This window comes from Chiloscyllium plagiosum, chromosome 29 (assembly GCF_004010195.1).
Source record: "Chiloscyllium plagiosum isolate BGI_BamShark_2017 chromosome 29, ASM401019v2, whole genome shotgun sequence".
Classification (NCBI taxonomy): Eukaryota; Metazoa; Chordata; class Chondrichthyes; order Orectolobiformes; family Hemiscylliidae; genus Chiloscyllium; species Chiloscyllium plagiosum.
Window position 1 is genome coordinate 21,807,711 of NC_057738.1, and position 26,493 is coordinate 21,834,203.

Genomic DNA, 26,493 nt, shown 5'->3' on the forward strand with positions numbered 1-26,493 from the left:
GGCTGTCTGATCTTCAATGAAGATTCTTTTAGAAGCAGTAATTACTGCATACTTTCGTGATGTGGTGCGATATACCGATTGTCTGCCACTATCATGCTGTGATACATATAGAAGGTCCCATAAAATAACGGCATGAAGTAGATCATGTGGTAATAAGGAATTTAATGAATTTTATTATAGTATTGTGTACATGTGTACATTACAATCATATGCACTTTCATGCCTGGGATCAAGCTAAGCAACTTGTATGCACTGCAGCACATTTCCTCAGCATGTCACATGACAAGGGAACAGAGTTGAATAAGGAGGTTGAGAGCTTTATACTGAAGAAGGGCCTGTGCCCGAAACGTCGAATCTCCTGTTCCCTGGATGCTGCCTGACCTGCTGTGCTGTTCCAGCAATAAAGTTTCAGCTTTATACTATCAGGTTACATTATGAGCAGGTCACTTAAAGCTATCTTGCATATTTGTTTTGGGGTATAACACAACTGTACACTAATACTGAATTTGTCTGAGGTTTGAAACACAGTCTGGGGATTAAGTTAGTAAAAATCAATTGGTGTGATACGCGAGACAAATTGTCCTCTTGTGTCCCTGATCTCCTTCCAATTGTTCCACCACTCAATTGCCTGTTGTATACTTTGATGAGCTTGTCACCATAATTACCTCATAATGTTTCTTTCTAGTTTTTCCTTCAGTGTGGTCCTCAACTTTGCTCCCTTAAATACAATGGGTGAAGACTTGAATGCCTATAAAAGACAGCTCCTTTAAAATCTGTACATCTCCAGTTCAGTTAGGACCAAGTATTGCATCTTGCCATCCTGTACTAAAACTATTTCCTATGCCAGGATCATCCTGAAATACAGAGGTAGCCTGAGGCCTCTGTTTTCCATCACATCCCACATCCTTAAGCGTTTATCCCTGTGTTCTTCACCATCACCCACAATGAGTACAAGGAGCTCATCAAACTTTTTCACAAAGCTTAAGACCATTTGTTTAGTTGCCCCTGTATCTTACCAATCTCCCTCCTGCCCATGCGACCACATTTCCTCTGTGATTGCTAAATAATCCTGCTCTAACTTGCAGCTCTGTCCCTTTTCTCTCCTATTTCCCATCACATCCTCTCTGAGCACATCTTACTCTGCTTCTTTGACCCAATCTGATCAGAGTGTTGATCAGCCACTTCCCTTCCAAGCTCCCAATGTAGCTGATATGGTTAATGGTGTTTTCTCCCTATTAAATCTGCTGTCATCACTTGTTGTCTCAAGAATACACTTCTTACCCCTTTATCCTTAAAAAAATTATTTAAATTGTTGTCTTTTCCAAAATGTCTTTAATGAAATGCCAATGCTCAGTTAGCTCCAGTTCTACATTTTCAATCCTTCACAATGTTGGAGCATCTTTTATCAAAGTCACGAATGACTTCCTTTGTGATCTGGACCATGATGAACTATTCCTTCCTTTTAAACCTGTCTGCACCCTTTGACATGATTGACAATGCTATTATCCTCCAATTCTTCTTCTCAGTTTTCCAATGAAATGCTACTGATTTTCATTGTTATTAATCCAATTATAGTTCGGCAAATCAGCTATGATGCCTTCCTTTCCATTCCCACACCTTTACCTCTGGAGCTTCCCAAGGATCTACTTTGGCTCTCGAGATTAGATTAGATTAGATTAGAGTGTGGAAACAGGCCCTTCGGCCCAACAAGTCCACACCGACCCGCCAAAGCGAAACCCACCCATACCCCTACATTTACCCCTTACCTAACACTACGGGCAATTTAGTATGGCCAATTCACCTAACCCTGTACATCCAAAGATGTACAGGGTTAGGTGAATTGGCCATACTAAATTGGGAGGAAACCGGAGCACCCGGGGGAAATCCACGCAGACAACGTGCAAACTCCACACAGTCAGTCGCCTGAGGCGGGAATTGAACCCGGGTCTCTGGCGCTGTGAGGCAGCAGTGCTAACCACTGTGCCACCGTGCCGCCCACACATTGTTTATCTGACTTGCAGTGCTCGATATCCAGAAACTTTATTCAACTAAGGTCAGAAAGACTGATGCCATCATCTTTGCTCACCATCACAAATTATGTTTGCTAGCCTTAAATCTACCTGTTAAGCTTCTGAGGTTGAACCAAAACTTTGACAATCTAAATGCTATTTATTATGCTGAGCTGACCCACCAACCACATATCTACTTTACCACTAACCAGTCTTAATTTCATGTCCATAATATTGCCCATATCTGTCCTGCTTCAGCTAATCTACTGCTGTAATCCTAATCTATGCCTCTCTTATCTTTACACAAGACAATGTTAATACACACCTGACTCCTCTCCCACATTCTGCCCTCCTGAAACTTTAGGTCATCCAAAACTGAATCACGCAAACTTTGCCCACACCAAGTCCCATTGCACCCATCACCCCAATCCTTGCTAACCTACATTGATTACCATTCTGGCAATGCCTCAGTTTAAAAGTCTCAACTCTGTTTTAAGATCCCTCCTGTCTATCTCTCCAATGTCGTCCAGCTTTACAGGCATTTGAGATCTCTCAAATTCCTGTAATTCTGATTTCTTAGACATCCTGAATTCAGTTCGTCCATTATTGATGCCTAAGCCTTCGGGTGCCTGGGTAATTTGTTCAGGAAGCTTTTCTTTGAACCTCTTAGCTTCTCTGCGTCTCTTTTCCATCTTTAAGACATTTTAAGACATCCTTTCTCATTGAACAAACTTTTGGTCATCAGTTTTGATATCATCTGCTATGACCCAGTGTCAGATTTTGTTTGCTAATTCTCTAAACATCTTTGATACATCAAATGTGCAATTTAAGTACAAGTTTTTGTTGCTAGTCCAGTTGATGGGTTATGATCCTGGCTGTAGCCTATTACAGTTGCCATGTCTCATGTCCGTTAGCCCACACTATCAATTGTGCCAGCTATTAGACAGGAAATGGTGTGAAAAAGATAAAAATGAGAACAATTGAGCCTCCTTGATACTTTCCCTACCAATATTTAGGTTGATATCACTTCAAATTTAGAACTATACCCAGTTATATTGTAATATACTTTTTGTGATCAGTAAAACAGGGCTATGCCAAACAGCCTATTATAAATGACTTGAAAATATTTACAAAATTCAAGGATTATGGTATTTATTCCATCAATGAAAATGACAAATTCATCTGTGTCTGAATTTTAAGAACGATTAGGCAGAGGTTTAAGGAGATTGTTAGGGCTCCAGCTATTACCTTTTTTTATCTTTTTGTAAAAAATGTTTATGATTAATACCTGCAGTTTTAAGTGACATTACTTTGTTTCTTTAGGGTGAGAGAGGTCTACCTGGATATAATGGTACAATTGGAGATGATGGATGTCCAGGTGCTAAGGGCTTCACAGTAAGAATATGTTTCTTATATTTTCACATCAATGACATATATAAAAATAAGCATTACACGTTAGTCTTATAATCTTATAATTAACTGTATGTGTATTTCAGGGAAGAAGAGGTTATCGAGGACAAAAGGTAAATATGGATTTTAAAAGAATTTCCCGTTCTCTGTTGCCTGAAACTTGAATATTTTTGTCAGCCTGACCTTTCTAAGTTTACGCCATGAACTAAAACCCAGTGTTCTCTTGTAACAGGGTAGTGATGGAGACCATGGTATCGATGGAGTAATTGGAGAGCAGGTAAAAATTTGCTGAACCAGATTTGCACAGAAAGACCATTCACAAATGCTGTACAAATTGTAATAAACCATAGATGACATTATATAAATTGAAATTTGAAGCCTCAGAAAATTAGGGTTGACTTTCCCGCACCACGGATGCAAGTGAACCATTGGTGTGGGTGGTTAGCATTTCCACCAATTGTCAAGTGAGGTTCCTTCTCTCTGGGCAAATTGTTGGAAATTTTCATGAAACAGCTCATCTTGCTTGTTTGATCCCTTATACCCAGTTTTACACAATTGATAAGCATAACATTGATTTGTGGGGTGCAAAGTTGAGGTAGATTGCGAACGCAAGTATTTATGTCATGACTGAAAAGACAAGTATATGCAAAAACATGAGCTTTGGGGCAGAAAAAATGGGTTGTCAGAAACACAGGATTATTTATGTGCAGTGATCTACATAATACATTCAATATGTAATATATAATGGTTAATATACAAATTAAGAATATGTGTTCTTATAGGGAATTTATGGAATTGTTGGACCTTCTGGTGAAAAAGGCATTCGTGGAAAAACGGTAAAATCTTTCCTGTTGTCTGTTACTAATTATTAAACCAAAGAAATATCTATCTGCTGCTTTGTGGAGAATTGTCCTGTTTCAATGATATAAAAGGGAAAAAATGCAAGTGTAGGAAACACATAGTAGTTTTCTTGGCATCTATAAAAACAAAAGGGAAGATTGTTTTTCAGGTACAATTCCTCATCTAAGTTTTCAGGCATCCTTTTTTTGCCTGCCAGCAAGTTGAAAATTGGAATGACTGCATTTCTAGACATCCAAGAACATAGAACAGTCCAGCACAGTACAGGCCCTTCGGCCCTTGATGTGAAATCTCTGAAATAAATTGAAATAATGAATGATTAAAAAAACGAACAAACCCTTAAAGATGCGAAAGTGTAGATGTAGACAAAAAAGCTCTTAAATAAAGTTGTAAAAAAATTGCCTTTATAATGTATATGCATATGAGTATTTAACAAAATCAGAAGTGAGTATGCACCATCAGAATTTATAATTGGATGGGAGGTGACAGTAAATGTTCTCAATTGGAAAATTGTACACCCGGTGTTGGCATGGATTTGGCAGATTTTCGCCCATCCCCAATTATTGTTTACTGCTGTGAGTATTGTTTATACTCTTCTCACTAAAATAACTTGGTAAACCCTACCCCTCCCCAAACTCCTTTAACAATTTGAAACAACTCCACAGAAGCTGAAATCCCATCACCCTTTATTTACATATACACAGTGCATAGACTCTGACCAGCTAGCTCAGAGCCAGTCCCAAAAGTGAAGAGAATCGTTGAGACTCCTGGTAATTTTTTTCTTTTTTTTTCTTTCTCTTTTTTTTAATATTTAACCCCCACACTACCACCTAACTGCGGTAGTGCTTATTTTTTCCCCAGCACCCATGGTGTGTGTGTGTGTGTGCAGGTGTGAGACACAGTGAGAGACACAAGGTGTTCGAATCTTTATTCAATTTCCACCACCAGGAAGATAGGAAAACACCCGAGTGGCCAGTGATAAGCACTGCCCTTCACATAAAAGGGCAATGCTGTGAGATCAAAACAGCGAAGGGGAGGGTAGGAACTAAATCAAAATAGAGTTGGAGAGGGAGACTCCTGGTAATTCTTTCTTTCTTCCTTCCTTCCTTCCTTCCTTCCTTCCTCTCTCTCGATGTGGGGCAGCTGGTCCAGGGACAGTCCCCTTCAAGGAGGAGAGTCCTTGCACGTACACACATACACACTCACACTGATCCAACTCTCAATAGGAAAACACCCGAGTGGCCTGTGACAATGCTGTGTGAAACACTCTTGTTTTCTTTTTCTTTTTTTAAAGGGATCCCCTGTTTATTTTTTTCTTTTTTATGTGCCCTTAAAACTCCTGATTTTTTTGTTTTCCTTTTTTTGTTTTAACCCCCACACTACCGCCTAACTGTGGTAGTGCTTATTTTTTCCCCCAGTACCCATGGTGAGTGTGTGCAGGTGTGAAACACAGTGAGAGACACAAAGTGAACGAATCTTTATTCAATTTCCACCACCAGGAAGATAGGAAACACCCGAGTGGCCAGTGACAAGCAGTGCCCTTCACATCAAAGGGCAGTGCTGTGTGATCAAAAACAGTGAAGGGGGAGGGTAGGGACTAAATCAAAATAGAGTTGGAGGGGGAGACTCCTGGTAATTTTTGTTTTCTTTTTCTTTTTTACTTTTTTTAATCTTTTTTTTGCCCAGTGACAAGCACTACCCTTCACATCAAAGGGCAGTGCTGATCTCCAATTTATTTATTTATTTATATTTTTAAACCCACACTACCGCCTAACCGCGGTAGTGCTTATTTTTTCCCCAGCACCCATGGTGTGCGTGTGTATAGGTGTGAGACACAGTGAAAGACAAAAAGTGCACGAATCTTTATTCAATTTCCACCACCAGGAAGATAGGAAAACACCCGAGTGGCCAGTGACAAGCAGTGCCCTTCACATCAAAGGGCAGTGCTGTGTGATCAAAACAGTGAAGGGGAGGGTAGGGACTAAATCAAAATAGAGTTGGAGGGGGAGACTCCTGGTAATTTTTTTTTTCTTTTTCTTCTTTTTTTTATTTAACTCCCACCCTACCACCTAAGTGCGGTAGTGCTTATTTTTTCCCCTGCACCCATGGTGTGTGTGTAAGGCCTCTCTTAATTTTTTTTTATTTTTATTTTTTAACCCCCACACTACCACCTAAGTTCGGTAGTGCTTATTTTTTCCCCAGCACCCATGGTGTGTGTGTGCAGGTGTGAGACAGTGAAAGACACAAAGTGCACGAATCTTTATTCAATTTCCACCACCAGAAAGGTAGGAAAACACCTGGGTGGCCAGTGACAAACACTGCCCTTCACATCAAAGGGCAGTGCTGTGTGATCAAAACAGAGAAGGGGAGGGTAGGGACTAAATCAAAATGGAGTTGGAGGGGGAGACTCCTGGTAATCTTTTTTTAAACCCCCACACTACCACCTAAGTGCGGTAGTGCTTATTATTTCCCCAGCACCCATGGTGTGTGTGTGCAGGTGTGAGACACAGTGAAAGACACAAAGTGCACGGACCTTTATTCAAATTCCACCACCAGGAAGATAGGAAAACACCCGGGTGGCCAGTGACAAACACTGCCCTTCACATCAAAGGGCAGTGCTGTGTGATCAAAACAGTGAAGGGGAGGGTAGGGACTAAATCAAAATGGAGTTGGAGGGGGAGACTCCTGGTAATATCTGTCAGCTGTGGTTCCCTGATTGGTCCAGGTTAACGGTCCCAATCAGGCAATTCACACTCAACGAGATCGTCCTGGCCAACGTTGTTCCAGTCACTGCACAATCTGAGCACCAAAGCTTGCTGTTTGACAGGATTCAGGGCAGGCACAATGCTAAAAGACCAAACAACCTCTTTCTTTGCCACTTTTATGGGGAAGATTTCAATGCTGGCTTTGAACAGGGTTTCTTCCTTCTTAACATTCAGTTTTACTGGGCAGGTGTACATAGTGTATCGTCTGCACAGACCCTGTGTACATCATATAATTCACAGTTGACATGCTTCCACCCAATCCATGCAGGCATCTGTCAAAATATAATGTAACTTTTTACGTTTCAAGTTGCTCCTCTTCAGATTTTATGCAGGGCTATTCTTGATTTCCAGAGATTATAGTTTGTTTACTTTCAAGGGCTCTGCTTGAGATTTTCTGGAGGACTGTTTATGATTTCTAGAGATTATATTTTAGTTTTTGAAGTCTCCTTTTTCATGCTCAGTATTTCTTTTATAATCTCCTTTATACTCTTTATGCGACATTATTTTCTGTATTTGGGTTGATGTATGAGACATTTGAACTCACAAAGCCACAGATTTTGAAGAATTAATCAATATCCTCAAGAATGATCAATTGTTCATTAAACTGACATACTTGCAGATCATAAAAACCATTACATTAAACTCATCATGACTAAAGAATATTTTATCTCGGCAGTGACTATTGTTTACTGCTTATCAGATCTAAATTTCAGATTAAAATTTAACAAATGGTGCAGCCTTCATTATAAAATTATCCAGTACATTCTACCCATAGCTTCTGAACACATGGCACCTTAGAACAGAGATTCCACATTCATTAAAAAGATCTCACAAAATTTAATTAACAGAGATTTCATTAGAAAATGGAAAATTAAGCAATGCATTGACAGTGATGTTTAAAAATGTGACTAAATGTGGCAAAATAGATGGATGCTCAGTGTTTTCAGTCATCAGAGCACTTGTATAAGAGGGTATCAACAATATTAACCACAAGTGATTTATGATGGAAAGCAAGAACTTTTTTTAAGACAAACGTTTGTAGGCTATGGAATGTCGAATTGAAGTTAATTATTGAAACAGAGATCCTATCGACATTCAGGTGATGTTTAAATAGGTCGTTGAAGGAAGGAGAAGTAAAGGGATAAGGAAACAGTGGATTACCGGAATTTAGATGATTACTCAGCATTGCTACAGACTAAAACAGAAATTGCTGTAAAAACTCAGCAGGCCTGGCAGCATCTGTGGAGAGAAAACAATGTTCATGTTTAAGTTCCAGTGACCCTTCTGTAGCCAGGAAAATTTTAATATCCATGCTAAAAATGGTGGAGGGGGCGGGGAGTTAATAATAGGTAGGGGTAGAGCCCAGAGGGAGGAAAAAGAAAGTTGGACAGACAAAGGAACGCGCAACCTCAGCCTGGGAGAATAAATACCTGCAAATGGAGACCATTCGTGGCCGATTGTGGTAACAGCCTGGTATGTGGGGGCTGGGGTAACAACATGGGAGAAGGTGCTTAAGCTGTAAAGTTGTTGACTTCGATATAGAGTGCAAAAAGGCTGCAGGGTCCCAATGCAGAAAATGAGATCCTGTTCTTACAGCTTGTGCTGAGCTTCACTAAAGCTCTACAGCAAGCCTGAGACAGAGACGTTGGCCAGGGAACACAGTGGTGATTTGAAGTGGCTGGCAATTGGAAGCTCAGGGTCATTTCTGTGAGCAGACCATGAGTGTTTTCCAGGTTGTTGCCCAGCCTCACCTCCCCAGTGTAGAGGAGACCACGTTGTGAGCAATGAACACAGTAAATTAGATTGAGTGAAGTGCAGATAAATCACTACTTCACCTGGAAGGTGTGTTGGGGCCTTGGATACTGAGGAGGGAGGAAGTAAATGGGTAGGTGTTACGCCTTCTGCAATGGCATGGGAAGGTGGCATGGTTCAACAGGTTTAGGGCCTGAGCACCATACCCACACACCAGGCCAGGTCAACACATTGGCTGCTACCACAAACAACCCATTATCAGCTACTAATGGTCCCCATTACCAGCTATTCATTCTCCCAGGCTTACCTTTTGCTAGTCCTTTGTCTGTCCAACTCTGTCTCTCTCCAGGCTACATCACCACCTATTGTTTACTTCTAAGCCCTCGCCTCACTCACTCTTTTTCATAAATACCAATATTTTACTAGTTACATTCAGTTCTGAAGAAGGTCACTGGACCCAAAACATTAACTCTGTTTTCTCTTCATCGTTAGTGCTTGACCTGCTGAGTTTTTCCAGTAATTTCTGTCTTTGTTTCTGATTTCCAAAACCTGCAGTTACACTGGTTTGTATTGCTATGGACTAGCTGTCATAAGTAACCTGTTTCTATGCTAACTTTTCTAGTAATATTAAAGGTAATTATAAAACAGCAGTAGGCACAAGACTCTCTTTCTTATTTATACATTATAAGAATATGGGAATTTTATTATCTCTATATTTACAGTGACTGACTGAAAGGATTACAAAAAAATTCAAGCTTAAACTCTTAATTGTAACAAAGAAATTAAATGTAATGCTGCCTAAACATTATTTCAATCAGAAATTTAAACTCTAAATTAGGGAAAACAACCTCCAAATTTAATTTATAAAATAACTTAAGTGGCCCTTCCGTGGTTATATCTTGTCCCTTATGTGGAACAATCCAGGAACCAGTCCAAAGCTGATCTCAGCTGCTGATGGCTTCCTTCCTTTTTACTTTCCCCAGCTCGGTATTTTCTAATCCCAAGCTGAATTTCAGGGTGAGGGTGATCCTGGGAATCACTCCCTCTAGCCAAAGTTAAACAAATCTTCCAGTCTTGTTTGAATTCTCAGGAACATGGTCTCTCTAATCCAAGTATCAACTTGTCCCCTGCTACCCTTCTCCCCCTCCCCCCTTCACCCAACCACCGCATCATTTTGCTGTCTGTCTCTCAGATTCTTCCAAGGCAGACCTGACTGAAAGATTCAGGGATGTCTTAAGGCAACTCCATGGGCCAATGCTAGGTATGTTCTGCACAATAACTTGCCAATGAAAATGATGGATGCAGATTTGACACTTCAATTTCAATATTGTATAATTGTTTAGGTTTGTTGTAAAACAAACTTGCACAAATGTTGCCTTCCTGAGCTTCTGTGGTTTTGAAAGGACAAAAAACTGGACAACTTTGTCAGTGGGGTGATAACTTTCTTATCCAATTTTCATTGTGTGGTCTACTCCAGCAATTAAATAAAATTAATTATGAAAAAGGCAGGCCTTTGTACAGTCTAATCATTAGTGAGCTCTTCTGAACCACGGACCATGTTCATTACATTACTAAATAATTAATACAATTTGAGCTAAGACTTGTATCATATAAATCAGAAAATTTTGAACTCAAGTGGTCACCATTATCTGCATTTGCAATAAGTGCTATAGGCTTTTAGTAGGCATCATGTGCAAAAATCAGATGTTTGTGAATAGAGTAGTGGGGAAATTACCATGCATAGATTACCTTTCTGATTGCATGGAAGGACTATAATTTTCTTTGATGTTTTTCAGCTAAGATCAAAATTGCAAGATATGGACTTTACCTGGATCAATATATCACTTTGCCAGACCGTGCTTTGGATACCCTGCAGAACCCCTTGAGTGAATTATGGTGTTCATCTGTCTGGAGTGCAATGCACTCTTGGGCAGTGAAACCAGTCTTAACCAATGGAATCATTTAAATTCAACTGATGAGTTTAAATTATTTACAAAAAACTAATTTTGCTTGTCTTCATTTCTAGGGTAGAAAAGGCCAGAAAGGTATATCGGGTGAGCGTGGAGAGAGCAGTTCGCGTGGAGACCCTGTAAGTAATCTTTAGAAAAGTGATAGCATAAACGTAGATCATCACAGACTGTGCAGAACAGTCCTGCAGTCCTGTTCAAACCTGCTTGAGAATGTTGTCTATGCAATGCAACTGCTTAGGATTAATTCCGTTGAATAATGGAAGCTTTGATATTAAACTGGAGGTTTTGCAAATTTTATGGTGTATCATGTTGTTTTTTTACAGTCAGCTGCATTTATGAAATGCCTGAAAATTTGTCTTTATATTTAAGATTTGTTCAAACTGGGTTACTGTAAACAACCACATGAGTAAAATTCCGCTTTGCGAGAAATGGAGCTGGATTTTGTGCTCCCCAACTCATGGTTGTCAAGGCTGGCAGGAGGAGGGAAGCAGCTTGTGAGGGTGTGGAGGCAAGAAAAGAGTCAGAGGCTAGCCCACTATTGAGCTTATTGAGGCTCTTTTGATTGACAGCTTTATCCCATAGCCAATGGGATTTCAGTGGTGAGGGGTGGCCATACCCTGTGGGAAGCTCAAGAGTATTAGCCACTATAATCAGGAATGGGGGAACACCTTTGGAGCTACCCTCAACCCATTGGTAGCCAGATTATATTAACACACAGTCATAAGAATCAGGAGCAGGAACATGCTATTTGGCCCTTGAACCCACTCTGTCTTTTGATAAGATCATAACTGATTTAATCTTTTCTTATTCGTTCACGAGAGGATGGCATTCACTGTCAAGGTCAGCATTTATTGCCCATCCCTAATTAGTCAGAGGGGAGTTAACAATTGACTGCGAGTGTGGAGCTATATTGCGCCAGACCAAACAAGGATGTCAGATTTCCTTCTCTAAAGGACATTAGTGAACCAGATGAACCTTTATGAGTGTGGTACTGGAAAAGCACAGCCAGTCAGGCAGCATCCGAAGAGCAGGAGAATCAATGCTTCAGACATTCCTGATGAAGGGCTTATGCCTGAAATGTCGATGCTCCTGCTCTTCAGATGCTGCCTGACTGGCTGTACTTTTCTAGCACCACACTCTTGACTCTGATTGCCAGCATCTGCAGTCCTCACTTTTTCCAGGAATGAACCTAAGTTAACCTTCAAAATATTCCTTGACCAGGCCTTGACTCTTCCCTGGAAAAGAGAATTCCACAGATTAATGATCCTCTGAAAAATAAAAATGCTCCTCATCGTCATCTTAAAAGGAAAATAACATATTTTTAAACAATGGTCTCTAGTTCCAGTCTCTCCAATAAGCAAAAACAACCTTTCAGCATTCGCCCAGTCAAGCCTCCTCAGTCTCATATATATTTCAATAAGATCATCTCTCAACAATTCCTACATAAGATAACTCCCATATCCCCGGAATCAGTTTCATGAATCTTCTCTAAATTGCTTTTATTATAATTATATTCCTTTTCAAATAAGGAAATGGAAACTATACAATATACCAGATGTGGTGTTCCCAACCTTCTGAACAACTGCAGCAAAGCTTCACCACTCTTAGATTCTCTGTCTCTTGTAATAAATGACACGATTCCAATGGTCTTCCTAATCCCTTGTTGTACTAGCATACCAGCTTTTGGCAATTCGCATCCAGGGTTAAAAAGATCTCTCCACACCGTAGAATTCTGGGGCCAAAGGGTTTGTTTCCACACTACAGGGATTCTGTGATTCTGTGATTCTATGATTTCTCTGTTGAAATAACATGTTGCTTACCTATTTTTACCGAAGTAGAAAAGTTCACTTTTTCCCATATTATACTCCATCCAAAAATTTTTGTTTTCCTTTTCACTTAACCAATCTCTCATTTCGCAACACTAACCTCCATAATCCTCCTCCTGTAAGGTTAATGAGTGCAACTCCATGTTCTCGCACTTACCCACCTGTCGTTACTCTGACCTTCACTGAAACTGCTGAGTCTGATTTACCTGGGCTCCTCTTTCTTGGTGGCATTGGAACTGTAATCGTACATTGGGACCATATAAATGCAGTATCCAACCTCAAAGTTCAATAAAATAATGGAATTGATCATCAGCAATAAAATTGGAAGCTATACTTACAACAACAGCCTAATATAAGGTGGTCAACATGAATTGTTAAGGGGACATCTTATCTGACCTTTACTGTCTAATGACATTTTCCAGTCCTTGAATACCTTTCCCTGTTCTGTCTTTAGCAATCATTAACTTACAGTCTAATATTGGCTTGTTGCAACTTGATCACAGATCATTTTACCTGATAGAAGAGAGCAATACTGCAAGATTGTTATCAAAATAGCTATTGATTTTGCTTTATATTTCTTTTGATCAAATTTAGTTTGGAGATCTTATGTTTCTGCAGATTGCAAGAATGTTTTTTAAATCCACTATTGTTCGATTCTTGGACATTGAAATGGAATATAAATCATATAATTCCTGATTAATAATGTACTAATCAAATCCAGTTTCTTCTATCTGAAGCTGTAGCAATTCTAAACACTTTATCCAACTTGTTCAATCTTGATCCTTACTGAAGTCAAACTTAGCTTGATGATTTAAAGAATAAATTATTTCTGTGTTTTTAAATCCCTGCTCCCTATGTGTAACCCTTGTCTGCTCCACAATTTTCTCGTTTAGTGATTGACAAACTCATTATTTGCTATCATGGCTTGTATCTGATTGTTAATCAGAGGCAACAACTATAGTTATTATGATGTGAGGTGACTTATTTTAAAATGGAATCAGATGCAAAGAGGTCCCCTAAACATATTTTTGAAGTTTTCTTTCCCAGAAGAATTCTGACTACAATCTAGGCCATGAAAACTCACTGTCACATACTCTAAGAACTGTAAATCTCTATCATTACAGTAACTTAGCTTTCCTATAATTACATTAGGCAGACACATTACTTCAATTAAGATTGACAGAAGAGCTAACAGATTTTCTCACCAGTAGTTAGGAAATAATTGCTATAATTCATAGAAACACCTCAGAATACTTCACATATAACAAGTTGTTCCTATTGTTCTTAATGAGACAAACATTTTGGAAATGTTGCACACAGCAAGGTCCTAATGACTAGTTAATTTGCATTGTGTATTGTTGGTTGAACGAAGACTGTTTTGCTTCAAATACTGACAGGCAAACTTTAAGATATATCAAGATAAGGCCCTATCTGACAGCACAGCATTAGTAACAGAAACAGAAAGTGCTGGGGAAATTCAGCAGGTAGGGCAGCATCAGTGGAGAGAAAACAGTTAACATTTTGAGTCCCGTAGCACTTCATCAGAACTGACAATCAGATCACCAGCATCCACAGCTCTTTTATTGTTAATATACTATTGATATCACAGTCTATGCTACCTAGCTAAGATTCACACCATTCTAAATCAGAGTGGTGAGTGACACGACTGATCCCAAAGTGACTGGTTACTTTGCAAAATTTAAAATGGATTTATAATTGCAATATCCTGAATAAAATGATAGGCCAGATTCTTTCTCTGCTGGTGGGTTTGCCAGTCAAAAACAAATACCACTAACTTCCTCCTAGAACACCTATTATCCCTTTATGCTGCTTGAAAGGTGGAAACCCACATGGTGGCATCGGGGTTGTAGACATTACAGTTCCAATTCAGCATTAAAAGATTGTGCCCAGCTAAAGGATGAACCTTTCATTTATGATCTGTACAGTACCATTGGAGAATTAGAATGGAATGGGTTAGAGAGATTCCTTTGTTACCTTTTGCAGAGAGTCGTAAGCATTTCTGGTGAATTCTGAAAGGGAATGGCAACATCAATAGAAAAGATAACAGAATAGATGCTGCTCACTCTCTACAACTCAAGACAGGACTCAGTTAAAAAAGCAATGAAGTTCGATGTAAATGCATTGGACTATGGGGATCAAAAACTAATATCTGATTACCAGTGCATTGCACAACTTGCAGTCCCTACACCAGTACTGATCTTGTTGACATACTGTCCCAAAGTGCAAAACACTGGTTTGAAAAGTTTCTTGAGACCCACTATTTCCTATGGAAATATGTTCCTCGTTGTGCATACAGAGTTAATCTTAGCAAGAACTAATGCTATTTGTTGAATCATTTAGGCACCGCGTTTGATCAAGCTGTTTTACTGTTCGATTTTAAGCAAAGTTTTGTTCTTTTCCTTTGTGTTTCTTAGGGCGAACCTGGAACAAGCAATAACGTTAAAGGTCAAAAGGGTGAAAGAGGAAACCCTGGCCAAGTGGTACATGAGCTTTATTTCTCTAACATATCTGTTTGGTGATTTATGTTTAGTAATTTATATTTATGATTCACATTGGACACTTTTCTTTGTGATAATCATAAATGGAATAATAGTGAACGTTGTGTTACAGGGTGATCCAGGCAGAGGTGGTAATCCAGGTAAACGTGGTGATGTCGGAAATCATGTAAGGACGTCTTCTTTACTTCATCAGATTTGCTACTGTTCTATCATAGTTACTTATTTAAACCACTATTTTTCAAATCAAATCCCTATTTCACATTTAGTTAATAAATTCTACATAGAAACAGAAAAGGTGGCTGCATTCAAAACAAGTTAACTATCTAGATAACATTTCAGATTAAGAACAAGTTCTCAAGTTGGCCATTAAGGATGTACATTCCTCTACTTACCAACTTAATTTAAAAATGAAATGTGACCATAGATTAATTTACTGTTTGAAGTAAATAAGAAATTAACAAGATATACCCTTTAATATCTAACCTTGCTGATAAATTGAAATGTAAAAAACTTAAATAGCTCAAAAACTCAGACTCTAATGGAGATGGAAGTAAATATATACGTGTAATGGAAGTAACTTGAGATGCAAAGTTCAACTCAGGGTTGAACAGGATATTGAGACTTCAAACAGTTTGGATTGGATTTTCTTATTGGAAGTTGGTACTGGGAGACAGGACTAATGCTGTCTCCTGTTCTTACCTCATACCAGGAGATAGTATTTTTCAAGGGTTCAAGCCCTACATAATCTGGAGCAAGTTTGACCACTCCGAAACTGTGACCTAGCCTACACCAGAGCAGGCCAGTTACATGGTTCATTTTCGGTCTCGAAACAATTTGAGTCCAGTTCTTCCAATGCAAGCATTAGCTTATCTTTGTACATTTGAAGTGCAGGAGCACTATAAACTCATCCTCATGACATCTCTTCACTGTCTAACATTCAGCCTCTCACCCCTCACTCATTATCTAATTTATGCTCTGAATTCACAAGCCCTATTCTTACAGCTAGGAGTGTGTTGAATAATTCTTAAATCTTTATAATTAAACAGACAGGTTCACCAAGTCACTTACTGGATTCTAGCAATGATAAGATGATTAGGTAGTTTGATTATAGCTAAGAGCCCATTAAACTCCTCACAAAAACAAACAGACTTCAGAACTACCATCACAGTTGTCTAGACGAAATATGGAAGGTAAAGGGAAAAGTTTAAATAAGACACTGTTAGTATACTAAATTGCTCTTTCGATATTGTAAAACTTACGCTGTCAGCTATCATTTTATTCATATCATGAATTTTAAAATTAATCTGAAGACTTTTTCTCATTTACAATATTTAGCCTTAGTAGGATGGTACGATGGCTCAGTGGTTAGTACTGCTGTCTCACAGTGCCAGTGACTCAAGTTTAATTCCAGCCTTGGACGACTGTCTGTGTGGAGTTTGCACATTCTCCCCGTGTCTGCGTGGGTTTCCTCCAGGTGCTCTGGTTTCCTCCCACAGTCCAAAGATGTGCAGGTTAGGTGATTGGCCATGCTAAATTGCCTATTGTGTTATGTGCATTAGTCAGGGGGAAATGGGTCCGAGTGGGTTACTATCTGAAGGGTTGGTGTGGGCCAAATGGCCTTTTTGCACACGTTGGGAATCTAATCTAATTTGACAGTTTACCGGTGGACAGAAGCAACAACCAAATTAAAGTATTGTGATAGGTAGCTACATCTTCCAATTTCACACTGTATATTCTACCAAATCAGTACAGATACAACTCATGCTATTCACAGAGGTAGTGCCGCGCACCCGGCCACCTCCTCTAACCTAATAATAAGACCCGTTGTGTAATTAGGTAAGTGCTGCATTTTGCTTGTTCTATTCTTGGACCTAGTTTTTTTTAAAAGGTTACTTTTAGAGGGATGGCAGTGAAGGCAGTGCAATGTTCCTCTTGCAACATGTTTGAGGTGAGGGATCCCATGGTCGTCCCTGCAGATTACACTTGCATTAGTTGTGGACTTAATATCTGACAATGCAGTCTGCACACTGGAGTAGACTCTTCCTGGGAATGGGTTCTGCATTCTGAAGAGAATTGTTTATGGTAATGGACTCTCTGCACCAGAAGGGACTCCATTTGTTGGTAATTGACTCTATCTTGTTGCTTGTTGGGTTTATCACCTGCACTGTTTTGGATATCCCTGGGTCTGGCAGACCTCACTGAGCGGGAGGCTCAGGTCGTCCTGAAAGCTGTCACCCTGAGAGCTGGAGGGTGGGTTGGCCGTCCTGAAGGGCGGAAGGTGGGTAGGCCATTCTGAGCGCTGTCTTCCCAAGAAGGCGTAATTGAGACAGGCTGTCCTAGATGTGGCCAGAAGGTGTGCCGGACTGGCCAGGAGCCAGAAGATGAGTGAGTAGGGACAGACTAAGATCTGGAAGACTTGTGGGCTGCCCTGCATACCATCGTCCCAGGAAAGGGGCTGGGTGTCCTAGAGGTGGCTGGAAGGTGTGTCAGGGTAGTCAACAAGCTGGATGGCATGTAAGGGCAGACCAAGAGCTGGACGGTGGATAGGTGACCTCAGGGCTGTCAACCCGGGCAGATACCATGCAGGCTGTTCTAAAAGGTGGCCAGAAGGGCGGTTAAGGAAGCCGGAAGATGGGTAGACTGTCCTGATTGCTGTCGTCCTGGGATGGAGTGGGGAAACAGGACAAGCTGAGGTGACCGGAAGGTCCATCAGGGCGGATGGAGAATCAGTAGGGGCATGGGGTGGACTGAGAGCTGGGAGGGGCAGGCTGCCTTTGAGTGATCAGAAGATGAGAGGGATGGGTGTTTTTACTAGGTTGACAGGGGTGTCTGTGTTACAAACTGTTTTATCGTTCAGTTTATCGGACTGTTTATATGTGATTGTCTACTGTTTCCTTTTTATATGATGAGTTGGGATTTGTCCTCTTTTCCCTGTGAACTGCTTGTATGGTGGGGTTCCGGCTTTGCTGCCCCTTTCTCCTGTAAATTACTCTTTTTTGTAAACTGCTGTTTACTGTTAAGTTTTGTAATTTGTACTAGTTAATTTAAAAAAAATAAACAGGAGATTAAGAATCTCCTCAGTTCAGGTGACTGACTCAGAGCTGGCAGGCAGGAGCCATTGTACTGTGCACAAGTAAATAAATGGTGCCTTGGTGATGGGATAGCAGCCTCTGGCAGTCATTTCAGCCACAAACTCTCCAGGGGATGGGGGTGGTTGGTGTGGGTTTGTGTTTTCTTCTTCAGGCTTACAAAAAGCCATAATAGTACACACAAACTGTGTGGAGGAAAGTACAATTTTCTCCAGAGTTAACGTTGGGGTTCCTGAGCTTATATGAGGTACATGAGCAATTCATATCCAGAGACTTCCCAACCTGCCAAAAGGCCACATGAGTGAGTTTGGGCAGATGAAAAAAAAACATGTTTCCAATAAAAACAAACTTAAGTTCAGCATTTCATAATCCAATTCACAACTCCATCAGGAGACAGAAAATATGACCCCTACCTAACATTAACCTACTAAAATAATTGTGGATTCACAAGTGGAATTTAAATATAGATAACTTTTACAATTTATAATGTAGGAAAGATGGAGGTCATCCAAAATAATTTCATTTCATTTCACTGCCATTTTTAATAGCAAGTAACAGATGGCTTTTATCACCTACAACAATATAATAGAGCTGTTCATAACAGACCTGTTTAGCAGAAAACTTTAATCTACAAAACATACAGTCCTCAAAGCATTTACATTTGTACATCAAATAATAGCTTTTTAAATACAATTTGTCTATCTCACCATCTAGCCCACTCAAGCAAGAATTTTTTTAAAAAGTCTCTGCTAGTTCGTACAATTTCAAAAGAACTTTGATGTGGGGAGATCAAATTTTCAGTCCATTTCAATTTGCCCAACAGGTTTTAATGCAAGCAAAAATGAAAATTGAAACCAGAAATGGGGATCTTTGCTTTGACAAAGTGAGGACTGGAGATCAAAGTCGAGAGTGTGGTGCTGGAAAAGCACAGCAGGTCATGCAGCACCCAAGGAGCACCAGGATAAATGTTTTGGGCATAAGCCCTTCCTCAGGAATGAGGCTTGTGGGCCAGAGGCTGAGATATAAAGGGGAGGGGGATGGGACTGGAGGAAAGGTTTGAGAGACTGCAATAGGTAGATGAAGTTGAGGGTGAAGGTGATAGGTCGGAGAGGAGGGTGGAGAGAATGGATGGGAAAGATGATGGACAGGGTGAGGGCAATGCTGAGTTGGTGGCTTGGGGCTGGGATAAAGTGGGGGGAGGGAAATGAGGAAACTGGTGAAATCCACATTAATCCTGTGGTTGCAGGCTCCAAGGTGGAAGATGAGGTGTTCTTCCTCCAGGCATCAGATGGTTAGGGTTTGGCAATGGAGGAGGCCCAGGACCTACCTACATGTCCTTGGTGGAGTGGGAGAGGGAGTTGAAGTGTGCAGCAATGGGGAGGTGGGGTTACTTGTTGCAGGCGTCCCAGAGATGTTCTCTGAAATGATCCGCAAGTTGGTGTCCTGTCTCCCCACTGTACAGAAGACCACAACGAGTGCAACTGATACAGTAGATGACATTGGAGGAAGTACAGGTAAATTTCTGTCGGATGTGGAAGAATCCTTTGGGGCCTTGGACAGAGATGAGGGGGGAGGTGTGGGCGCAGGTTTTGCTCTTCCTACGATGGCAGGGGAAGGTGCCGGAGTGGGGTGAGGGCTGGTGGAGGGCGTAGATCTGACAAGGGAATCGTGGAAGGAATGGTCTCTCCAAAATGCTATAGGGGTTGGGTTGGAAATATATCCCGAGTGGTAGGGTCTGTTTGTAGGTGTGGGAAGTGACGGAGGATGATATATATTGTATACGGAGTTTGGTGGAGTGGAAGGTGAGAACCAGGGGGATTCTGTTGCATTGGGAGGGGTGATGTTCAAGGGGAGAGGTGCGGGAAGTGGAGGAGATGTGCTGAAGGGCATCGTCAACCATGTGGGAGGGGAAATTGCGGTCTTTCAAGAAGGAGGCCACCTGGGATTTTCTATGGCAGAATTAGTCATCCTGGGAACAGATGCGGTGGAGGTAGAGGAATTGGGAATAAGAGATGGCTTTTTTTTACAGGAGGCAGGGTGAGACGAGGTGTAGTACAAGTAGCTGTGGGAGTCTGTGGGTTTGTACTAGATGTCCGTGGTTAATCCGTCGCCAGAGAATGAGATGGAGAGATTCAGGAAGGGGAGGGAGGTGTCAGAGATGGCCCAGGTGAATTTGAGGTTGGGGTGAAAGGTGTTAGTGAAGTTGATGAACAGTTTCCCCTCATTTTCCCCTCCCCCACACATTATCCCTGTCCCAAGCCTCCAACTCGGCACCGCCCTCTTGACCTGTCCATCTTTCCGATCCATTTGCTCCACCCTCCTCTGAGACCTATCACCTTCTCCCCCACCTTCATCAACCTATTGCATTCTCAGCTACCTCCCCCCCCCCAACCCCACCCCCGTCCCATTTATCTCTCAGCTCCCCCAGGCCACAAGTCTATTCCTGATGAAGGGCTCTTGCCCAAATTGTCGCCTCTCCTGCTCCTCGGATGCTGCCTGACCGGCTGTGCTTTTCAGCACCATACTGGAAAAGAAGGTTTAGGGGTGACTTGATAGAGGTGTACAAGATGATTAGGGGTTTAGATAGGGTTGACCATGAGAACCTTTTTCCATGTATGGAGTCAGCTATTACGAGGGGGCATAGCTTTAAATTAAGGGGTGGTAGGTATAGGACAGATGTTAGGGGTAGATTCTTTACTCAGCGAGTCATGAGTTCATGGAATGCCCTGCCAGTAGCAGTGGTGGACTCTCCCTCTTTATGGGCATTTAAACGGGCATTGGATAGGCATATGGAGGATAGTGGGCTAGTGTAGGTTAGGTGGGCTTGGATCGGCGCAACATCGAGGGCCAAAGGGCCTGTACTATGCCGTACTTTTCTAAGTTCTATGTTCTATTTGTGAATGGACTGCAAAGGAGGCAAAATCAGTAAGCCTATCTTTTGAACACATCTTGCATCTAATCCATAGGAGATGCATCAAATTCAGCTAGTGTACAAACCAACAGCTGCATAAGTCCAGGTACCTCCCTGAAGATTAAAACAAATTTATTAGATAGAGGCTGTCAATAAGGTTATATTCCTCTCAGCAACTTCCTTATTAGGAGCAGAGCTCTTTCAGGTTCTGTTCTCTCCATTGCCGATGGAAATTGCCAATGGCAGAAGCAAAGGCAGGGCCTTTTTTCTTTCCAGTCTGCTTAAGTTTGATCCCAGCTGGAACCATGAAAATCCAACTCTTTAAGTCAGCTTAAGACAGTAGCTAGGGAGAGAGATAGTTTAAATGGTGGGAAAAGGAAGTGCCACTTGTGATGGTTTCAGCATTTCCAGTCTTTAGGATGTAGAAATTGTGACTCATCACTGACTGGATGCTTGTACAACAAGCTGAGTTAATGAAGGGGTCAATAAAATGTGAACGAGTATGGTGAGGGTCAGGAGAAGTGGAAGTGCCTCAAATGCACATGCGAAGGAAGGTCCTATGAGCGCAACTATATTCACCGAGGAATAACTGTGAAGATGTGGAAAGATATGAGGCCAAGATAAATGCCTGGGGGACTCATGAGATGGAAGGGAAGCTTAATATCCTGATAAATTATATTTGTTTTTACCTCTATCTATATTTTAGACAAAGTGGAATATCTTTTTTCAAAAATATCACTTGATAAGAAATATTACGTCATAACATTATTTTTGGAATAACTGATTGTAGAGAACTTCAAAACAAATTTTTCACTTTAATAGGGTCCTGTTGGTGCCAGGGGACAGATTGGTACACAGGTAAGATTTACTTTGTCTTAATCATGGTACTTTCAAAGTTTTTTATATCGCATCTAATTGCGTGCAATAGATGGCAGTGTAGACAGCAGAAGTGAAAGAAATAATTTTAGGCTGGCATCTCAGAATGAGCAAACTGCATAAACATTTTATTCTTGTGGAAAGCTTTTGTGCCACATAAACCCATTCAATAATATTGATAGACAAGGTGAGGTTCAATATCACAATTTCCTTGCTACCCTCAGTGCTTCCTCCAAATGCTGTTCAACATGAAGGAGCACTTATTCATTAGTTGAGAGAGGGTGCAATCAGCAGGAGATTTCCACATTTAACTCAATCAAAAGTTACCTGATTGAGTTATTAGAGTCATAGTTCAGAGTCAAAACTGAGAACTCACAGGACCACTTCCTCCTGATTATACCAGTGTGCTTCCATCTCTGATAGATCTCTCCTGTTGCTGGGATAGGTTTTACCAGGGATAAGTATTGGAGGTGTCAAGTTATAATGTATATTTTGGTCAATGACTGTCTAGGATTTTGCTCCATTAGTCTCAGGAACAGCTCTTTTAGGCTTTAGTGGGCAGGAATTTGTAGAGTTGACAGGGCAATGTGTACCTTTTGGAGTCGACGTCGATGCCAAGGGATCCATTCAGTTTTATTCTTAATTAAATTTTCTGTAGTGGTCAATACCACTGACTGGTTGTCTGTCATCTTAGAGGGAAGTTAAAAGTCAACCAACGGTAGGTTTAGAGTCACATGTAGGATGAGATGATACGAGGACAGAAGATTTCATTCTCTAAAAGGAGCATTATGTTAGATTTTCTAATTAATTGAACTTTAATTAAAAGCTCTTCTGATGAGATTTGAACTTGTATTTCAAGAGCATTCATAGATAGCTGGATGTCTAGTCCAATAACATTACTTCTACACTATTAGTCCCTTCAGCACCCATTCCATCTTTCATGATGTTCAGGAAGAGGAAGTGATGTTCAATGAGCGTGAAACGGGTAATTGGTAAGGAAGTAAAGGTCCCGCAGTGTCCCAGTTGCAATTGTGATACATGCGAGCTGATTTTGGCCAGAATTGCGGAAGCTTGGTTTTTTTGAAACCAATGCAGAAAATCACAGTTTGGGGCAGTTATGAAATGATATTAATAAATCAACAAATTAGGTTTTTACATGAGAAATAAAATAAGAACATTAAGGCTAATTGCTGGTGAACAGTGTGATGATTGAGAGGAAACAATGTACATTAGCAAATCAGCAATGGCATATGGAGTTATTGATTATGCACCAATTTCTCTTATTCTCTTTGATAAGATGGTAATTGGTCATGAAATCATGAAATAATGCTTATTCTTGTATCTAGGGAACTAAAGGAAGAGATGGTGTACCAGGTCTTCAAGGAGATCCAGGATTCCGAGGCATACAGGTTGTTAATGAGCTGGATTTGATGAATATAATATCATTGTGAACGCACAATGTTTTTCTTTTTACTCAACTGTGCTTCAATAATGTTTCAATGAGTTACTGAACTAAATTTATTTTGAGGTGTAAATAACACAAAGATTTATGAAGCATTTTGTAATTTTCTAATATTTAAGATGTCTCTGTTTTCCCTATGGATATACTTGGGTGAATTTTCAGAATCATAGTAGCCTAGATAATAGACAAACATAGTGGACAGCTCCATGTTCAAATTAGTGTGATGATACATTATAGATGGAATTTTGTCAGCCTCTGAATGACATGGGCCATGGTGAGAAATTTGAAAAAAATTGATGTTGAACAGAGATCAGCACGACTTTGAATGAAGAGGTCCCATTTTCCAACTAAGTGTCACAAGGTAAGTCAAGATTGGGTGAGTGGGGTGAGGCCTGTTTGGATGGTTTGCTGCTCATTAACAGCTTCAGTGTGACCCAGTCTTGTCTGATGACTATGCATTTTCTCATTCATTCACCTAATGGACAGAAACGAGACACCAAGAATTCCCGATATGAAACACAGAGCTGTTACCTGCCACTTACTGTTCTGGACCTCCATCTTGGAAGCCCAGAGCACACTTAGAGCATACACCCTGGGCAGTCACAGGATGCATCCAATGTCCATGGATGATAGATTCAAGCCTCACCACACCATCATGGCACATTTCTGACCCACTCACAGTACGTACCTGCTCCTTGAATGCTGCATTTGAGATTGCATTGGCATTGCAGTGCTGCTTTTGAGAAAACTGTGCATGGAAGGACAAGCACACAACTCCATGAATTCACCCAGGGCTCGTGTCAGGGTTCCTTGCTCACTCTCTTAGCATTCTCTCACTTTGTGTCTCTGTTGATGGACAGCCCTGTGAACATTGAAGTTATTCAAAGGGTTGGACTGTGGTCAGTCTTGGGGTCCAATCACTAACCGTCAAGGGGGTTGGTTATCCAGGACAATGCTGCCGGAGGGAAACTGTGGATCTTAATTGTGGAGTTTGGAGGCAGTATGCTGGGATGCAGAAAGAATTACAATTGCATAGGGGCAACTGCATATATAAGGAAGGAAGGTGATGATAGAGCATTGAAGGAAAAGGGGTGTTGTGGGAATAGCTGGATAATTCATAGTCAGGAGCGCCCTGGCTTCCATGGTGAGGAGACCCAGTGCATTCCTAGATTGGACATGTTTACCCGGTCTGCCTAGGGCTGGGGAGTTGAAATAGGGAGACTGAGAAAGACCAGTTAAGTGGGGACTAAAGGAAGTCGATGGGGAGAGTGACCAATAGGGAATGTGGAGGTTTGCCAATAGCAAAAGGCCTAGCCTGAGACCCACTGCGTGAGGAGCACCTGCTGTTTCATTCTATCGTTCTGTATATAGCAAGGCTACAATGGAGTTGAAAATGGCTGCCACCACACACAGAGTGGATGGGGTAAGTAGTTCATTTGTGAAGGAAGGGAATTCAATTATATGTGATATGAGGGTCTTCAGTATTACACAGATACCCTTACACTAACATGGAAAAATACCAGCAAGTGCTCCATTCCATGTGAATCTTCAGTATTAACTCTTGTGTGCAATCCAAGTGCTTGCCCCAACACACATGACCATTATACCACATTATGAATGTCACCCTCTAATGGCTGCGATACATCACCCATGTTTGCAACCTGGAAGATTGACCCCAATTGGCAGTGTAGCAACCACCTTCCAGTATCCTATATTTTTGCATAAAGTGCAAAAGCAGTTCACTTCAACCTTGGATCGTAAAATGTGTAACCCTAAAGCTGGCTAGTCTCTGTACCTTCACTATTGTAGTTGCAGCAGATCAGGCATTCACTGACACAGCTCAGCGTAAATGTACAAAGGTGTTAACATATTGACAGCGAATTGTCATTTTTACAACCCACATGTCCTCACAAAGTCTTCTTCCTTCTTTTCCTCTGCACATCTCAGTGCAGTCCTGGATTTTGCCATTGAAGTGAAGGGACCCTGCCTTACTGGGGAGCCTGTGGCTTTGGAGTTGTGTTGGTTAACCCTGGGGGCCTTCTGTGGCTGGAGGGCCCAAATGTGTTCAGTGTGTCCTTCCCTGAAGCTGGTGGAGGCTCCTTGGCTTGACATTCCACAGGTTGGCGATGGCAGACTCCTCTGGAGACTTCTCCATGGCCTGTGGGGGTGGTTCTTCTTCAGGCCGGGTACCTACCCTGTCTCCTGTAGAGAAATGGGCACCTAGAGTGAGGTCCCTCGACCCCTCTATTCGTGCTGTTGGTTCACCAATGGCTGTAGCGATGGAGTGCAGATCAGTGGATATGCGGCAGACACTGTGTTGCAACAGGTCGGATAGGGGTGCAGCAAGCTGTAGAGCACAGGTCTTCATTAACTATTGTCAAAATAATGTCAAGACCCACATCCTTTGCAGTACCCTGTACCTTCGATCTAAAATTGCATGGACTAAATTGAATTGGCTGGAGACAGGCATTTGTGATACTGGGGATGTCTGGTGACTTATAATCCATTCCATACCAGACACCCACACCCATAACTACCCTGGCACAAATCCATGACGGGTATTAGGCCTTTTGCTTGAGAAAAAGATAAATAAGATGTTGGAAAAATCTATCTGTGCATAAACACGTCCTTAAGGCATCACCAGAGGCCACCAAGTACTTGAGAGGAGAGCTTCAACTGACATCAGTTGTTCCCATCTTACCATCTGCTTTCCCCTGTTGTCAAACACGGTTCACCTCCCTGCCCCTCCTTTCCAGATTCTTGACCTTGATCAGATTAATGTAGGAGGCAATGCATCCTCTGCCCTTCCAGAACTGAGGGACTGCAGCAAAGTTGACATTTGGTGCTCGCAAACGGTTGGCTGAAAGTAAATATTGTGGCGTGCTACTTACAGTCCTTTACCTATATAGTAAACCAACTCTGTTCCTGCATCTCCCCTGCATGGTGGTGCTGGGTGGGGAGATGTTGAAGAGGTGATAGCCTAATGGCATTAATGCTAAATTATTAACCCAGAGATCCAATTGATATTTTGAGACCTTGCTTTGAA

General features: G+C 41.2%; 1 protein-coding gene across 3 annotated transcripts in view; it reads left to right on the forward strand.

Annotated features, from left to right (window-relative positions):
• Positions 1 to 26,493, forward strand: part of col6a4a (collagen, type VI, alpha 4a) — a 155,193-nt gene that overhangs the window by 66,891 nt on the left and 61,809 nt on the right. For all 3 annotated transcript variants that reach the window (XM_043719263.1, XM_043719260.1, XM_043719262.1), the window contains 9 exons: positions 3,333 to 3,404; positions 3,506 to 3,532; positions 3,652 to 3,696; positions 4,202 to 4,255; positions 10,821 to 10,883; positions 15,026 to 15,091; positions 15,222 to 15,275; positions 21,932 to 21,967; positions 23,332 to 23,394. In XM_043719263.1, coding sequence (XP_043575198.1) covers positions 3,333 to 3,404; positions 3,506 to 3,532; positions 3,652 to 3,696; positions 4,202 to 4,255; positions 10,821 to 10,883; positions 15,026 to 15,091; positions 15,222 to 15,275; positions 21,932 to 21,967; positions 23,332 to 23,394 — 480 coding nt within the window. The remainder of the gene's footprint in view (positions 1 to 3,332; positions 3,405 to 3,505; positions 3,533 to 3,651; positions 3,697 to 4,201; positions 4,256 to 10,820; positions 10,884 to 15,025; positions 15,092 to 15,221; positions 15,276 to 21,931; positions 21,968 to 23,331; positions 23,395 to 26,493) is intronic.